Source organism: Gambusia affinis, linkage group LG16 (genome assembly GCF_019740435.1).
Source record: "Gambusia affinis linkage group LG16, SWU_Gaff_1.0, whole genome shotgun sequence".
NCBI lineage: Eukaryota > Metazoa > Chordata > Actinopteri > Cyprinodontiformes > Poeciliidae > Gambusia > Gambusia affinis.
Window position 1 is genome coordinate 13,106,400 of NC_057883.1, and position 14,037 is coordinate 13,120,436.

Genomic DNA, 14,037 nt, shown 5'->3' on the forward strand with positions numbered 1-14,037 from the left:
AACTGGTTTACAGCAGGGTGCACTCCTATTTATATCCTGCACGACCACTACCCATAAGGCGTGGAGAGTCAGGGATCCAATCCAGACCCTTTAAGTCGTTAAATGAGGGTCAATCCAATTTATCAGAGACTAAAGACGTTCTGAGTTTAAAACTCCTTAAATATTTTCACTTTCTGAAGTTGATATTGGAGATGATTTTCTAAAAAATGTTTTTGCATAAATAATAGTGTCTGGCAAAAACTGTTGTGTGTTAAATCATTGTAACCTCAAACTTAGTTTTACTGGCTTGCATTTGACACCCTTTACTCTTATACCCCAAAGTTAAGTCACATGCAACCAATTAACATCAAAAGCTACCTCTGTGTGAATGTAAACTTCACAATAAATTCACTACAGACTTCCAGCGTCTTCATGTTTAAAATGCCTCAGATGTTAATAGACTATAAGAGAAAAAGAGATGTGAAACATATCAGATGGATCAGTTGTGAAGTTGTGGAGAAGTTTAATGCAGGATTAGATTTCAAAACAATATCTCAAGCTTTCAACATCTCACAGAGCTCTCTGTGAGATGTAAAGAGGATGGCACAACATGCAAATCTAAAACTAGTTCATCCACTTATACTTACTGTCCCTGAAGCACATGAAGCACGGTGGTGGCAGGCAGCCTCCTGCTGTTAGATTGTTTTTCTTCTTATTGGGAGTTGATGGGATGATGGAGGCTTGAGATGGATTCATTTTTCAGAAGAATAAAAACATTGACCCGTTAAATCAAAAGAGCTACATTGTATGAAGCATGCTGCCCTCTCATGGAGATTAGTGTAAACGACAGCAGAGATGTGTCAGAGGTACTCAAGGTAAAGTGCAAAGATGAATACCTTTATTTTTCAGACTGGTTTATGTGATAAACCTCTGTCACGATGACTTGCAGTGAGGATAAACTGTGAATGAATCCTTCTTTGTGAGAGATTCAAATCACCTCTTTTTGTACTTGTATATTATTCTAATGATATCAGTGGAAATCAGTCTGATAATGCAAATGACCCATGACAGTAGGCAAACCATATGAGAAGAGTTTTCCAGGAGAAAGCTCACTGCAGGAGTTGAAAGCACAGCCTGCACATCTGATTCAACCATGTCTCTGTTGAAGCTACTTGTAACTTTTATGAGTGTATTTCACTCCAGCTCTGAAAATACTGATCTGCATGCGTACCTTCATGGGGATGTTATTATTGGAGGTCTTTTTCCTATTCACCAACAGACCAACAGAACAACACATCCTGGTCCATTAACCTGTGAAATGTAAGTATATACCTGGCAAAGAATCCAATTACATAGCTAGAAATTGTACTGTTTATTTCATGCCTTGTTTTGTAGGTTAGATACCCAAACATTACTACGTACCCAAGTGATGATCTACTCTATCCAAGAAATAAACAAACGAACACCAAGACTGCTGCCCAACCTCACCCTTGGATATGACATTTATGATACTTGTGGAGATGTCAGCCATGCCATCCAAGCAACTCTGCAGCTGCTGAAGGACCAGTCAGACCCTCAGGGGTGTCTCATACCTGCATCCATCAATTCCTCCTTACCTGAACCTGAGACGAAGGTGGTAATTGGAGAGAGATACTCTGAGGTATCCATAGCAGTTGCAAGAGTACTTGCTATACCATCAGTCACACAGGTTTGACTCTCACTATGTTTTCTATGTTATGCAACATCCCTTTAAATGTAAATGTATCAATTTGTTACATACCAGATTATGACACTGAAATTTAATAGAATGAGATTTAGAAAATTCTTGAAATAATTGTTTATTTTTCATGTGCCTTGTACAGTAAGACTGAAAAACAAACAAATCTGTCTGAAAGAAAAATATGATTTAAAAAAACTTGCAAAATTGTAGTTGCAAAGGTATGCACACCTGTAAGCCAAAACATGATTCTGTTTTGACTCCAGGTTTTCTTTTGTTTGAGTCTATCAGCATCCCACATTTGGACCTATGAAGGTTATACAGTGCTTTGCAAAAGTTCTCCAAATATTTCACATTTTGAAAAATCCGTTTTAATTTTAACCCCACAAATTTTCTACAAGATTTACATCTGAAATCTGACTTGGTAATCCCAAGACTATAAGTTTGTACTTATGAATTTGTTTATTTTATTTTTTTAATTTGAATGTCTGCTTGTACTCAATGTGGTATTGAAAAAACAACATCGGTCAGCTTTCTAGCACTCATCTAAAGATTTGGGGGTAAAACTGACTTTTACATGAAGCTGTTCATGATTTCATTCTCTTTATAAAAACAGCTACATGAAATAAAGCCCCCATCGTGTTTCACAGTTTGGAAGATATTCTGAGGGTTCTCTTGACTCGGATTGTCTCTGGTAGATTTTTTTTATTGGGCCAATCAGCGAACAGAAGGAGAAGTTGTGAACGATGCCATAAATTTTCTGTGTTGTTATGGAATTGTAGTCTGTCTGTAGTTTTGTCAATTCCAGACTATATTGCTACATTGACCAATCCGTGTAGGTCACGCTTCCAGATATTGTACGAAACAAATAGCGTAGAACAAGTGGCTGTTTTTTACCAGCCTCATAGTCTTTTGTTGGTGTGCTTTGTTGTTTTCATGCCAAACTTACCTTTGAGGCTTCAGGTAGCTGAGGGCAGGTGTTTTACCCAGGAGGACAAAAACAGTGATTCTGAAAAAAAAAAATAATAAGGGTGCCCACACTTACACAACCAGGTAATTATTGCTTTTTTTATTCTTTCCATTTTTCCTCAGACAGATTTCCTTGTTTTTTGGTTGAACTGTACAGGATATCTGTCATATTAAAGTAGAAGAAAACGTCAGTCATTTATAGAAAAATGTATGAAATTTTACATGGTTGTGTAGACTTTTTATATTCTCTTTCATTGCATCGCTGCTCTCCACAGATTAGCTATGCATCAACCAGTGAGCAGCTCAGTTTAAAGTATAAGTTCCCCACCTTCCTACGGACTGTCTCCAGTGACAAACATCAGACGCAAGCCATTTACGAGCTGGTGAAGACTTTTTCATGGCAATCAGTGGCCATTGTGGGAAGCACTGATGAATATGGGAAGTATGGAACCGATAATCTCCTGACGCTCTTCAATGACAATAATATTTGTGTTGACTTTGTGGAGATTCTCCCTGATACCTTTGTCAAAAACTGTTCAACAGCAAGAAATCTGCTGGAAAAAATAAAAGTTTCTACCGCTGAGGCCATCATCTTGTTCACCAAAGACACCAATGTTCGTATCGTCCTTGAAGCAGTTGTTGAAGAAAATCTCAACAGAACCTGGATAGCAAGTGACACCTGGTCCACTTCTTCTACAATCTTAGAGATAACAGGAATCGAAAGCATTGGTCCAGTTTTTGGTTTCAATTTTAGACAGAAGGAGGTGCCAGGCTTTCAAGATTACGTCACCTCAATGTTTAATGGAACTACAAACAACATTTTGAGTTATTATCAAACTTTCACAAACAGCTCCAAAGATGATATGAAATGTAACTGTGCGAATAAGACTTCCGGCATAAACTGCTTGTACTGCTACATTGATTATGATGAATCCTACAACATCTACCTGGCAGTTCAGGTCATTGCTGAAGGACTCAGAAACTTATTAAAATGTAACAATCAAAGCTGTGAACGGACCAAGTTTACTGCTATTGAGGTATAGTAAACAAGCTTCTGTGTTGAGTCATTCTTTACAAATTACTTTTTATATGTTTGGTTGTGATTATTAGTTGAACAAAGTTTAAAACTTACCTTTTTTTCAGCAATATCAGTCTTTTTGTTATTTATATTGCCTGTACAGGTTGTTTTGCACATTTGTCCTCAAGGCAGTCAAATTACGCAATGTTCTGACATGGAATATATAAATATCCCAGTGTGTATAATCTCTGGCACCAAGTCCTAACATATTGAATTAATTTTATTCCCATAACTAAACTGTATTATGGTAAATTAATAATGATATTGAACCCATCTGTGTGGTCTGTTTTTGTCTGTAAACATATTTAAACTGCAATTCCATAACAAGTAATATCGGCCTAAAAATTGTCTCCACAGCTTTTTCATGAAATCAGGAATATCAACGTCACTGTGAATGACACAAAAATCTACTTCAATGAAAACGGTGATCCCAGTCTGGGATACGACATATTGTTTTGGAACACATCTGCATCCAAAGCAGGTGTTGAGAAAATAAAAATCGGAGAATACTTGCCAAATGAAAACATTTCATTTAACAAAGATCTGTCACAATGGAGAAGCACTGGAAATGTAAGATGAAGATATATTAGTCAGTAAAATAAAGAGCTCATGATCATGTGCTAATTCTATTGTCTCTGTTGCAGGTCTCTGTTTTTAGCTGCTTCAAAACATGTAAACCGGGACAAAGAATGAATTTACATCATGGAAAATGCTGCTACACATGTGTTAACTGTTCATCTGATGGGTTTTCATATGGAAATGGTCAGTGTTATCTTTACTATCTATGTTTTGTTTTTACCTATAATACAATTTTCTCCTCTCTTACTTTACTTGCCATCAGTTTGAGCCCGTTAGCTCAGAAGCACTTGGTTTCTATTAGGACAATGATCCAAAGCGTACAACCGTTCCCCCTCTTTTCCTCAGTCTCACAGGAAAATACAGACAATTTTTTTTTTGTTTGTTTTTAAAAAATAGTTTTTCTCTTTGTCTCCTTCTGCAGATACTTCTTGCAGACCATGTGGAGCGAACAAGTTCTCACCAGAAAACCAAAGATATACTTGTGTGAATAAAACTGAAGAGTTTCTTGAGTGGTCAGACCCCTTCTCCATCATTCTGGTCACGACATCTGCTATTGCAATAATTGCTACTGCAGTGATTGCTATCGTCATTGGCCTCAACTGTGGGACTCCCATTGTTAAGGCAATTGGAGGTTACCTGTGTTATGTTGAGATGGCCTCCTTGCTCCTTGGCTTTTGCACTACCTTCACCTTTATAGGAAAACCCACACTAAATTCCTGTTTAGGCATTCCTCTGTTCGGTATAAGTTTCTCCATCTGTATCTCCTGCATTCTGGCCAACTTAATTCAGATCCTGTTAGGTTTTAGCTTTGACCCAAGGGTTGGCTCTAAGATTAAGAAACTTAATCATCCAGTAGCTGTGGTTGTCATCATCTCAGGTGTGCAGTTGGGTATATCCTTAGCTTGGCTATTCGTTCTCCCACGTCTTCCTAGTGAGGAACAGAAAGACTCCACAATATTGTACCAATGTAACATGTGTGAAGAGTCCAAAAAGTTTTTTGCTGCCACAATAGTCTACAACTCTTTCTGGGGCATTGTGTGTTTTATCTTTGCATTCAAAGGCAGACAGCTACCCGACATTTACAAAAATGCCTCGTTGATCACAGTGAGCATGGTGCTGTTTTTAATCATATGGATTGTTTTCCTCCCAATTTATCTCACTTTGGAAGGAAAGTACAAACCGGCTATAAGCAGCGCTGCCATTTTGATCTCGTGCTTCAGCATCCTTGGCTGTCACCTGGCCCCCAAGTGTTACATTATGTTGTTCAGGAAAGAGCTTAATAATCAAAGTGCTATCAGTGAATATATTAGGAAACATTATGAGAGGAAAGGCGTATCTGTGATTTCATGATCATACTTGCTTGCCTTTGTTAAAGATGTGCTGCAAAATAATATAATAGAATTCAGACAGGAACTATTATGCAAAGACAAAGTCAAACTTTTCTTCTCATTGTTTGACATTAAATCAGACCAAAAGTTAGGTAAGCTAACTAGAAAACTTTACAAAATATCTAAAGGAAAAGATGGAAGGAGGGTAAACTGAGTACTCTATCGATATGGACTAAAAGGCCATTCAGAGAATAAAAATCCATCACATCATATTGTAATGCATCATGTTGTTGGGTGTTCTATTGCAGGCAGAATTGGTGCATTTCACAAAATAGATAGAATCAAAAGGAATGAAAGCTATGTGGAAATAATGAACGAACATCTCAAACCAGCGGCCAGAAAGTTTAAGATTGTAACACAAATGGATCATTTGAATGGATCATTCAAATGGATCTTCCTGCTAAATTAGTTACAAAATGGCTTAAAGACCCATATGCTGAGAATATGTATGTAAACTTCTTGACTTCAAGAAAGTACGGAAAAAATTCTTGCTTATTGTAAATAGTTAGCAAAACGTTATCCTGACTGACTGACCTAAAATGACAGAAGTTTGATGTGACATAAGAGACAGTGAGAAACAAAGGTGATGTCTTTTGGGACAGGAAATGGACCTTCATGATTGTTATTGTACTGTTAAAAAAAATCCATTGACACTAGCTTCCTTCTCTTATTGAAATTCAAATTTGGCAGTTGCCTTTGGTAAAATTTCAGGTGCCACAAGACAGGAGCTGAGTTTGAAAAATAGCAATGAATTAGCAAAAAAAAAAAAAAAAAGAAAGAAAGAAAGAAAGAAAGAAAATCAGATATGATGCAATTCTGGTTGCAGGGCTAACTCTGGGAAGCAGAGTGGAGAGAGAGCAAATCCCACCGCAATCAGGAGGCAAACACAAGGCAGAGAATAGAAATGAAGCAGAACTTCTTGGTTGTAAATACGTGGAAAATGTTGTAGAGGACTATTTCCAACTGATCCATGCCTTTCTGGCTCATTGTTGTATACGTTTTTTCAACATTAGGTGAAAAATTGAAAGCCTGAACAGAAGATCGAGTCATCACAAAAATAACCTCAAACCAATTTGTAACAGATAATATAATATACTGCATTATGCAACAGTGAATGTAATGAGTAAACCTCGGTTTCAATATAATTTACATGCATATAAATATAGCTTAAAATATTTCATGCCATTTATACTATTTATTCTCATTTGCCAATTCTGTGACTGCAGTAATCTTTCCTTTCCAACAGTAAAAAAAACAACCTGGTGAGAGGAACTTGTAGTTTTTAAAAATCCAGGTTAAAACTGCTGACAAATGTTAATTTTTGATATTATGACACAGTTTCACTCTTATGGTGTAAATAAAAAGCTGTTGTGTTGTAAAATCTATTTAGCACTTCAAATAATCAGAGCAAAACCTTAAAGTTTACAGACATGTAGAAGAAAAAGTTAACTTTGACAAATGGATCAGTTTAATTTTTATTTAATCATAAATCACCTTATTTTCACAAAATTAGGTCATCTGTGATGTGAAAACACTTTATTTTTAGCTATACAAGGATTTGAATGAAATATGTAAAGGGAAAGCCACATATTTAAAAAAAAAATCTTTCAAAAATGCTGTTTTAAATATTATAATTGCCATGATGTTTTCAGCTGATGGTACAAAGAGCTATTGCAGCCCAAGGCCAGTGATATTAACTCTTAATCAGAGCAAATGGTGGCAAAACTAAAACACTGATTTTCATTAGCAGAACTATTATTATTCTTTGTATATTTTAATATTAATTTCCCTTGTACAGGGTTTTGTGATTTTATGTTATGTGAAAATAACTTTAGAAATAAGTTTTTCCTACTTACTAAAAACCTAACTAACTAATCCAAACTGAAGGAGATGGAGAATTCCTTGCATAGCAAAGAAGCAAAAATACATTTGCACCTTTACAGTTGTATGTATTTTGTTGAGCACACAAACTCTCCAAAGCTGGGTTTGTGATTTCATGGCACGCTAACTACATGGGAAAAAAATAAAATGCAAAACTTGTGTGCAGAGTAGGCTAAATGTATTTGTGGTGGCGTGCTTCCCCTTTCTGTAGAATACCGTGTGCATGAAGTTTGTATTTGGTTATCAAATCGAGCTCTCATTAGCACTCAAAAAACAAAGTCATAACAATCTCTTCTTGTGGGAAGTATTCCAGTCTGTCATGCCTGACGGGATTTAGGTCAAAACATGTTTACTTATGCTGCTGTTGGGAATCTAAGGGATCTCTTTGTATTTAAAGGTATTGCAAATTACTTCTGCTGCAAATGACAGATAAATGTTATATTTACCCAGAGTAATATGAAGTTGGACTAATTTCACACTTTCATCTGTATTGCTATTCCTTATGCCATCAAATAATTTTGCTATTGGGAATAAGGGCATTGATATACCTGTTTTTCCTGTAACATGTCAATAAGGGGGCTTCTTATTTTGTTCGAAAGGATGAATTAAAGCTTTTACGTGATGCTGTTGTTGAGTAGGTTGAGTTTTAATTTTTTTTTCATATTCCTTCATCTGCAACATGATCATTATCTAGTGACTCTCCTAAATACACCATTTACTGCATTTCCAATTTTCTCAAAGATTAAAGCACCAGCATGAGGATACTAATTAAATTTACTTTGAAAGTAATATAGATAACAAAAGAATGTTCCTTCCCAAACAATTTATTGATAAATTGTTTTAATCTTAAATATAGAAAAATATTTGAAAATAATTTTAAATGGGTCAATTATTAGATAACATTTATATTAGTCTACTTATACTTGAACTACATCTAATTATATAAAACAGTGTCTTTAATTCCCTTCACACATTACATTAAGATAACCTGAAGACTGACAATAAAAACTCCACCTTATGGTCAATGCACATTGCACCACTGCTAGAAAAGTTTAAAAAAACTGAAATAATTAATTTATCAGTGGTGGTATTATGCAAATATTGAGGTGTAAATGTAATCTTCTTTGCAATTATTGTTTTATCCTAGAATAAAAAAAGTCCCTACAGTTTGTCTTATTACTGCCTCATACCTTTTATCATGACGTGTCTCCATTTAGTCTTAAATAAATTCAAAATGTGATCACTAGATGGCACCAGAGTTGGTGATTGTGTAAAAATAAATGTTGACATGTGCACTCTTAAAAAGAAAAGCCAAGATTTGGTTCTGCACCTAATATTTATTAAAAAAATACAAAACTTCAAAAAGTTTCCATAGGAAAGCGATATGAATGTGCTATCCCATCTCTTTCATATCCAGTTTACATGCATGGGCAAACTTTGAGTCTTGTTAATATCATAAACATACATATTAATATTATCGAAGAGTTACCACAATATAAAGAAAAAAAAATAGAGAGGAGGGTGTTGTTTGCTGTTTGAGTCCCTGTGTTTAAGTGTTAATCTTCAAGATTTTATTCTACGTTGAGAATCCATTTGTGAATACTAATACCGTAACACAACATTTATATAAACACTTTCTGAAAACTTGAGTTGTTAGACCTAAGTTACAGTTACAAACATTGAAATAAAAACACAAGATGCTTAAGATCTTGAAGACTAACACTGGCAGGGTTCTGTTCAGAAGTAGAGCTCATGGAAAAGATAATTATAGCAGCCATTTAAGGATTTTTATCTCACCTCTGACCATTGCTTTGTGGGCATCAGATGTGATTAGTTGCTAGCGGTGAAATACATTGACCTAATAACATGGTGCAGGTCAGTAAGCATAAATAAGGTCTGGAATTTTGTTTATGTTTCCAAAAACCAACAACCACCTCCATCTCCAAATACTTTCAGAGCTGAGTCCTTCTGACATGTGATGTCAGCTCTTCAATTTAGATCTTTGCTTTTTACTTTTTTCCCAGTTCTGAAAATAGGCACATAAATGAAGCACCTCATACAAATACTAGAGGTCTGCAGCAAATTATATTTATATAGAGCTGCTTGTTACACCTTATCCAATACCCACAGAGATGATCCAAGGTGTGATTCAGCCTCAGTCAAAGGTTGACTCCCAGCTTCTGTACAGAACACTGAAATATGTGCAACAACATCCCCACTTCTCTCCTGTCAAGTAACTGGCCTCAGAAATTAGCTTGAGAACTATCTGCTTAGTTTAATAAAAATAATAATAAAACAACCAAATAAAAAAAAAGAATAAATCTAAAGAAAACTGATTCTTTCTGTAGCTGGTCTTAAACCACATGGGCATGGCAAGGCTTAGTGGGCATGTCCAAGCTGCTCTCTCGGCCACAGCATGCTGGAAGGTCGAACAAGGAGGACTCCTCTACCGGAGCTGGAAGGCCCTGGGAGCAGACTTGCTGCACATATTGCCTAAAGGTGAAATGGTCACAAATTATAACTTTAAAAACTGTAGAATTTCATCATGAGTTAATTTATAAGACAAAAACTCACCAGGCAGGACGGGACATGACATAGTAAATGTCTGGTCTTTGGAAGCCATTAAAGGTGGAGGAAGCAGCTACAGTGTAGGCACCCATGTTCTCAAAAACAAGCCAGTCCCCCACCTGGAGGTCAGGCAGGGTACACAGTTCCACGATCCGATCTAGACCATCACATGTAGGGCCCCATATGCTGCAGGGGTACACCGCCTCATCTGGTTTTGGTTTCTATAAAAAACAATAGGAAGAAAGTTTATAAAGATCTGGTCAGCATTTTTTTTTTATCCTTTGATCTCCCCGCAGTGATAAACTTTGAATCTGACTGACCTTATGCAATGTCGGCAAACAGTGAGCGTGGTCATAGAGGATGCAGTTGAAGGAGCCATACACTCCATCATTGACATAGTACATCAAAGTTCTGTCACTGGTCCCTTCATCTTCCTCTGCAGGAAAAAGGTAAGCAATTAGTTTCATTGTCATAATTAACTGAGATAATTAACTGAGATAAGTAATATCTCAGTTGTCTGTTCAACCAAAGCCCTTACCATCTGAAGATGATTCGTCATCCATGATGACCTTCTTAGCAATGATGTTCACTACTAATGTGTAAGCAGATGCCACGTAAAAGCGTCCAGGCTCAGCGATGACCCTGACCCCACAGTCGACAGGAAAGTACTTGTCGAGGGCCGTGTTGATTACTACTGTAATCTATAAATGGAAATGAGTCCACACATAAGTCAAATAAAATTTTACTGAAAAAACAGAAGACTGGTTAAACAAAAACATTTCAGTCTACCTCTTCAAACTTCAGTTCAGTGTCATCTGAACCAGGAAAACCTCCTCCAATGTCCAGGAGATCCATCTTGAAGCCAAGGTCTTCCTGCATTTCCAGACATTAAGTTTAGGCTTCTATGCAGAGCAGAAAACATAAATTACAGCTGAATACACTCTTTACGAGCAACTCACCCCCATATCAAAGACACAGCGAGCATCGGCAATAGCTTTGGTGTAGGTTTCTGCATCAGTGCAGCCGCTGCCAACATGAAAACTGACACCGATCACATCCAGCCCCAGTTCCTTCGCCCGCTCCAGGAGACCGCGACAAGCTTTGAGGGGCGCACCAAACTTCACACTTAGGCGACACACAGCCTTCGAGTCATCTGTGGCGATGCGCAACACCAACCTGAACGGAGAACAGAAACGGCTTTAACAAAGGCCAAAAATCAAAGACAATCGTGTTTAAAAAGCAAAACTCTTACTTGGCATTGTCATGATAACGGGCCACTTTCATGAGCTCCACTTCACTATCAAAGGTCATCATTTGGACTCCATGTGCAGATGCGTACTTTATTTGTGAGACCTGCTTGCAGGGGTTGGCGTAGATTATTCTGCTTGGATCCACTCCAAGGGACTGAACAAGCTGGATCTCAGTCTGTGGGAGGACAATACCAACAGTCAGCAAAAAACGCAGGAGGGACCAATGCACTTTCAGCTAATAAATAAATTGTGCTAACAGCATTGATGGGAAGCTCCCAAAGCCTACCTTGCTTGCACAGTCAAAGCCAGTTCCCAATGATGCCAGAGTCATAACTACAGCCTGGCTGTCGTTGCACTTGACGGCGTAGAAAGGAGTGATGCGAGGCAGAGCTCTTGCCCAACGGAGATGTTTTCGTAAAACATCTCCCAAGTCACAGACATAGAATGCATCCCTATCATCCTGAAATAGAACAACAAAAATAATGTTCTAGATTACCTTTAACAAATACGAATAGTGAATTAGACCAACTTATTACAGGAAAAAACAATTCTAAAAGAAAATCACTTGAACAAAGGCTTTCCGGTTTAACCAAAGGTGTAGATTTTCAGAGTGTATCCTACTGACAAAGCAAATCAGGCCATCTGTCCATTACATAAACGTCACCGGATACTTACTGTCAAGGATGACTCATTGATTTTCTGCTCAACAATGTCCCGAGCAGAGAAGCCCTCTTCAAGAAAGGAAAATTCAAATTTGTTGGGTGTGGTGGTGTTCATGTTGATCAGTACTTTCAATTGTCACACGTAAACTGAAAGAAAAAATAGAAAAAAGAATACTCAGAAGACAGCATCTTTTCCTGTTATTGATTACTCAACTTTATTAGATTCTGGGGACATGACATGTATAATTACTGTGGAAAAATGTAAGAAATTCCAAAAGCACTAGGGTAAAACATGACACTTACTTGGATATGAAAGAGTTGGAATATGGAGCTGCTGTTTCTCAGGTGCAGAGAAGCCAAGGTGGTTCACCAGTGAAGTTAAACCCCTTAAGATACAACTCAAGGCCTGGGCCTGTTGAGCAGCTGGAGTGTGCCTTCCTAGAGTGTAGATTCTGAAAGGAGGAACTTTTATTTAGCATTCTAGTGAATCTAAAGTACAAACAATACATGTGTAATCATACAGCTGCGTGAATTAATAACTTCATGCTTTGTTACTCAGTCTAAAACTGGCGCCTTGATCGATACATTCACGTGATTTTCTGATTGTATAACTTATGACTACCAAGGTTGAAAAAAAAATCGTTGAAAGACAAGCTCCTTTTAAGTCACACCCAGTCTAACGCTTTAGCCAATCAGAGATGAAGAACCTTCTTCCATTTCGAACCATGGAGTAAAAACTAACCAATCAGCAATGAATGACGTTCATATGCCGGTTCCGTTGGAGCGCCTAACGCCATGAGGCAATGTTGCGTTATCAATTTATTGCGAAACTCATTCATCAAAAGATTTAAAAGAAAAAACCGTTAATCATTAAAGCTAATCACAAAATAGAAAGACAAAAACATCTCTTTTGTCATAACACCAAGACCAGTTATAGAGAATAAGTCTTCCATGGCTTCGCTGTAAGGGTAACAAAGGAAACGGCTTGCTAGCTTAACAGACTGTAACACCGGCCACGTCGTAGCTTTTAAGAGCAACATAACACTAAACCTAACCGACCAATTAATTACAGAAACTCATCAAATGGCAAAGTCTTACCTTAAAAAGCATTTACAAAGAGTTTGTCCATTAGACCAGAAAGCTGGGGTTTAAAATGAAGCAGGTCCCTTCCCGTGAAGCGCACTGCTTGAGGTGTAGCCTGACTGAGCAGAGTAGAGCGAGCACTGGAGTATTTATAGAGCGGCCGTTTCCAGGGCAACGCAGCCAGCTGAAACCGGCCTCCCATCCACGTAGGAACCGGTTTAGGCTTGTCAACTCATCCACATGGTGGATAGAGGGACCTCCGCTGAAGGGACCACACACCAGGTTTATGGAGGTGCAGCAGACCCCTCAAACCAAATTTATTTCTTCGAGGAGCCTAATTTTGTCCCTACACTGAGATTAAGACATAACAGAAAAAACTCCTAAGCTAGCCACTGGTAAAATAAAATACATAATTCTCTATATGTACTTTATTGGTACTACTACTGCAATAACGCATCTCATTCACATCTTTTAGTTTATTACCATTCAAGAAATGTCTCTGATAACTTCTCTGGTATGTTTAGATAAACTTTTTTGTCATTTTCAAGATAGCTATTTATCTATGAAGAATTTGACAAATTGTAGTAAGAGTGCCAATGGTTTTACTCAAACGTCCTTTTGTATTGCTTAAAAAAGGTTTTACATCATCTACTTATAAGGAACTTATAAGTAGATAAGTTCCTACTTATCTACTTACCTTAATTTTCCTTCATTTGGAAGGAAAATTAAGGTTGTTTCTTTCTACTGAAAGAAAATATTGTTATATAATTATTTATTACAGAAAATATAAGAATATTTTCTGTAATAAATAATTATTTTTGGCTTGGTTGGGAATTATAATCCTCCATGTGTGAAAGTGTCAAATAGCCCCAATAAGAACTAT

At 37.1% G+C, this 14,037-nt stretch overlaps 1 protein-coding gene and 1 pseudogene across 1 annotated transcript; one reads left to right on the forward strand and one right to left on the reverse strand.

Moving 5' to 3' along the window:
- Window positions 1-1,062: 1,062 nt before the first annotated feature.
- Window positions 1,063-8,200, forward strand: LOC122845615 (annotated as a pseudogene).
- Window positions 8,201-8,908: 708 nt separating this feature from the next.
- Window positions 8,909-13,291, reverse strand: odc1 (ornithine decarboxylase 1). The gene is made up of 11 exons (XM_044141896.1): window positions 13,170-13,291; window positions 12,375-12,523; window positions 12,085-12,218; window positions 11,696-11,869; window positions 11,412-11,584; window positions 11,119-11,335; window positions 10,949-11,032; window positions 10,698-10,860; window positions 10,480-10,595; window positions 10,166-10,380; window positions 8,909-10,084 (listed from the first exon to the last, which is right to left on the reverse strand). The coding sequence occupies exons 3-11, from the start codon at window positions 12,184-12,186 to the stop codon at window positions 9,946-9,948; spliced, it is 1,383 nt and encodes a 460-aa protein (XP_043997831.1). The 5' UTR covers window positions 12,187-12,218; window positions 12,375-12,523; window positions 13,170-13,291; the 3' UTR covers window positions 8,909-9,945.
- Window positions 13,292-14,037: the final 746 nt, after the last annotated feature.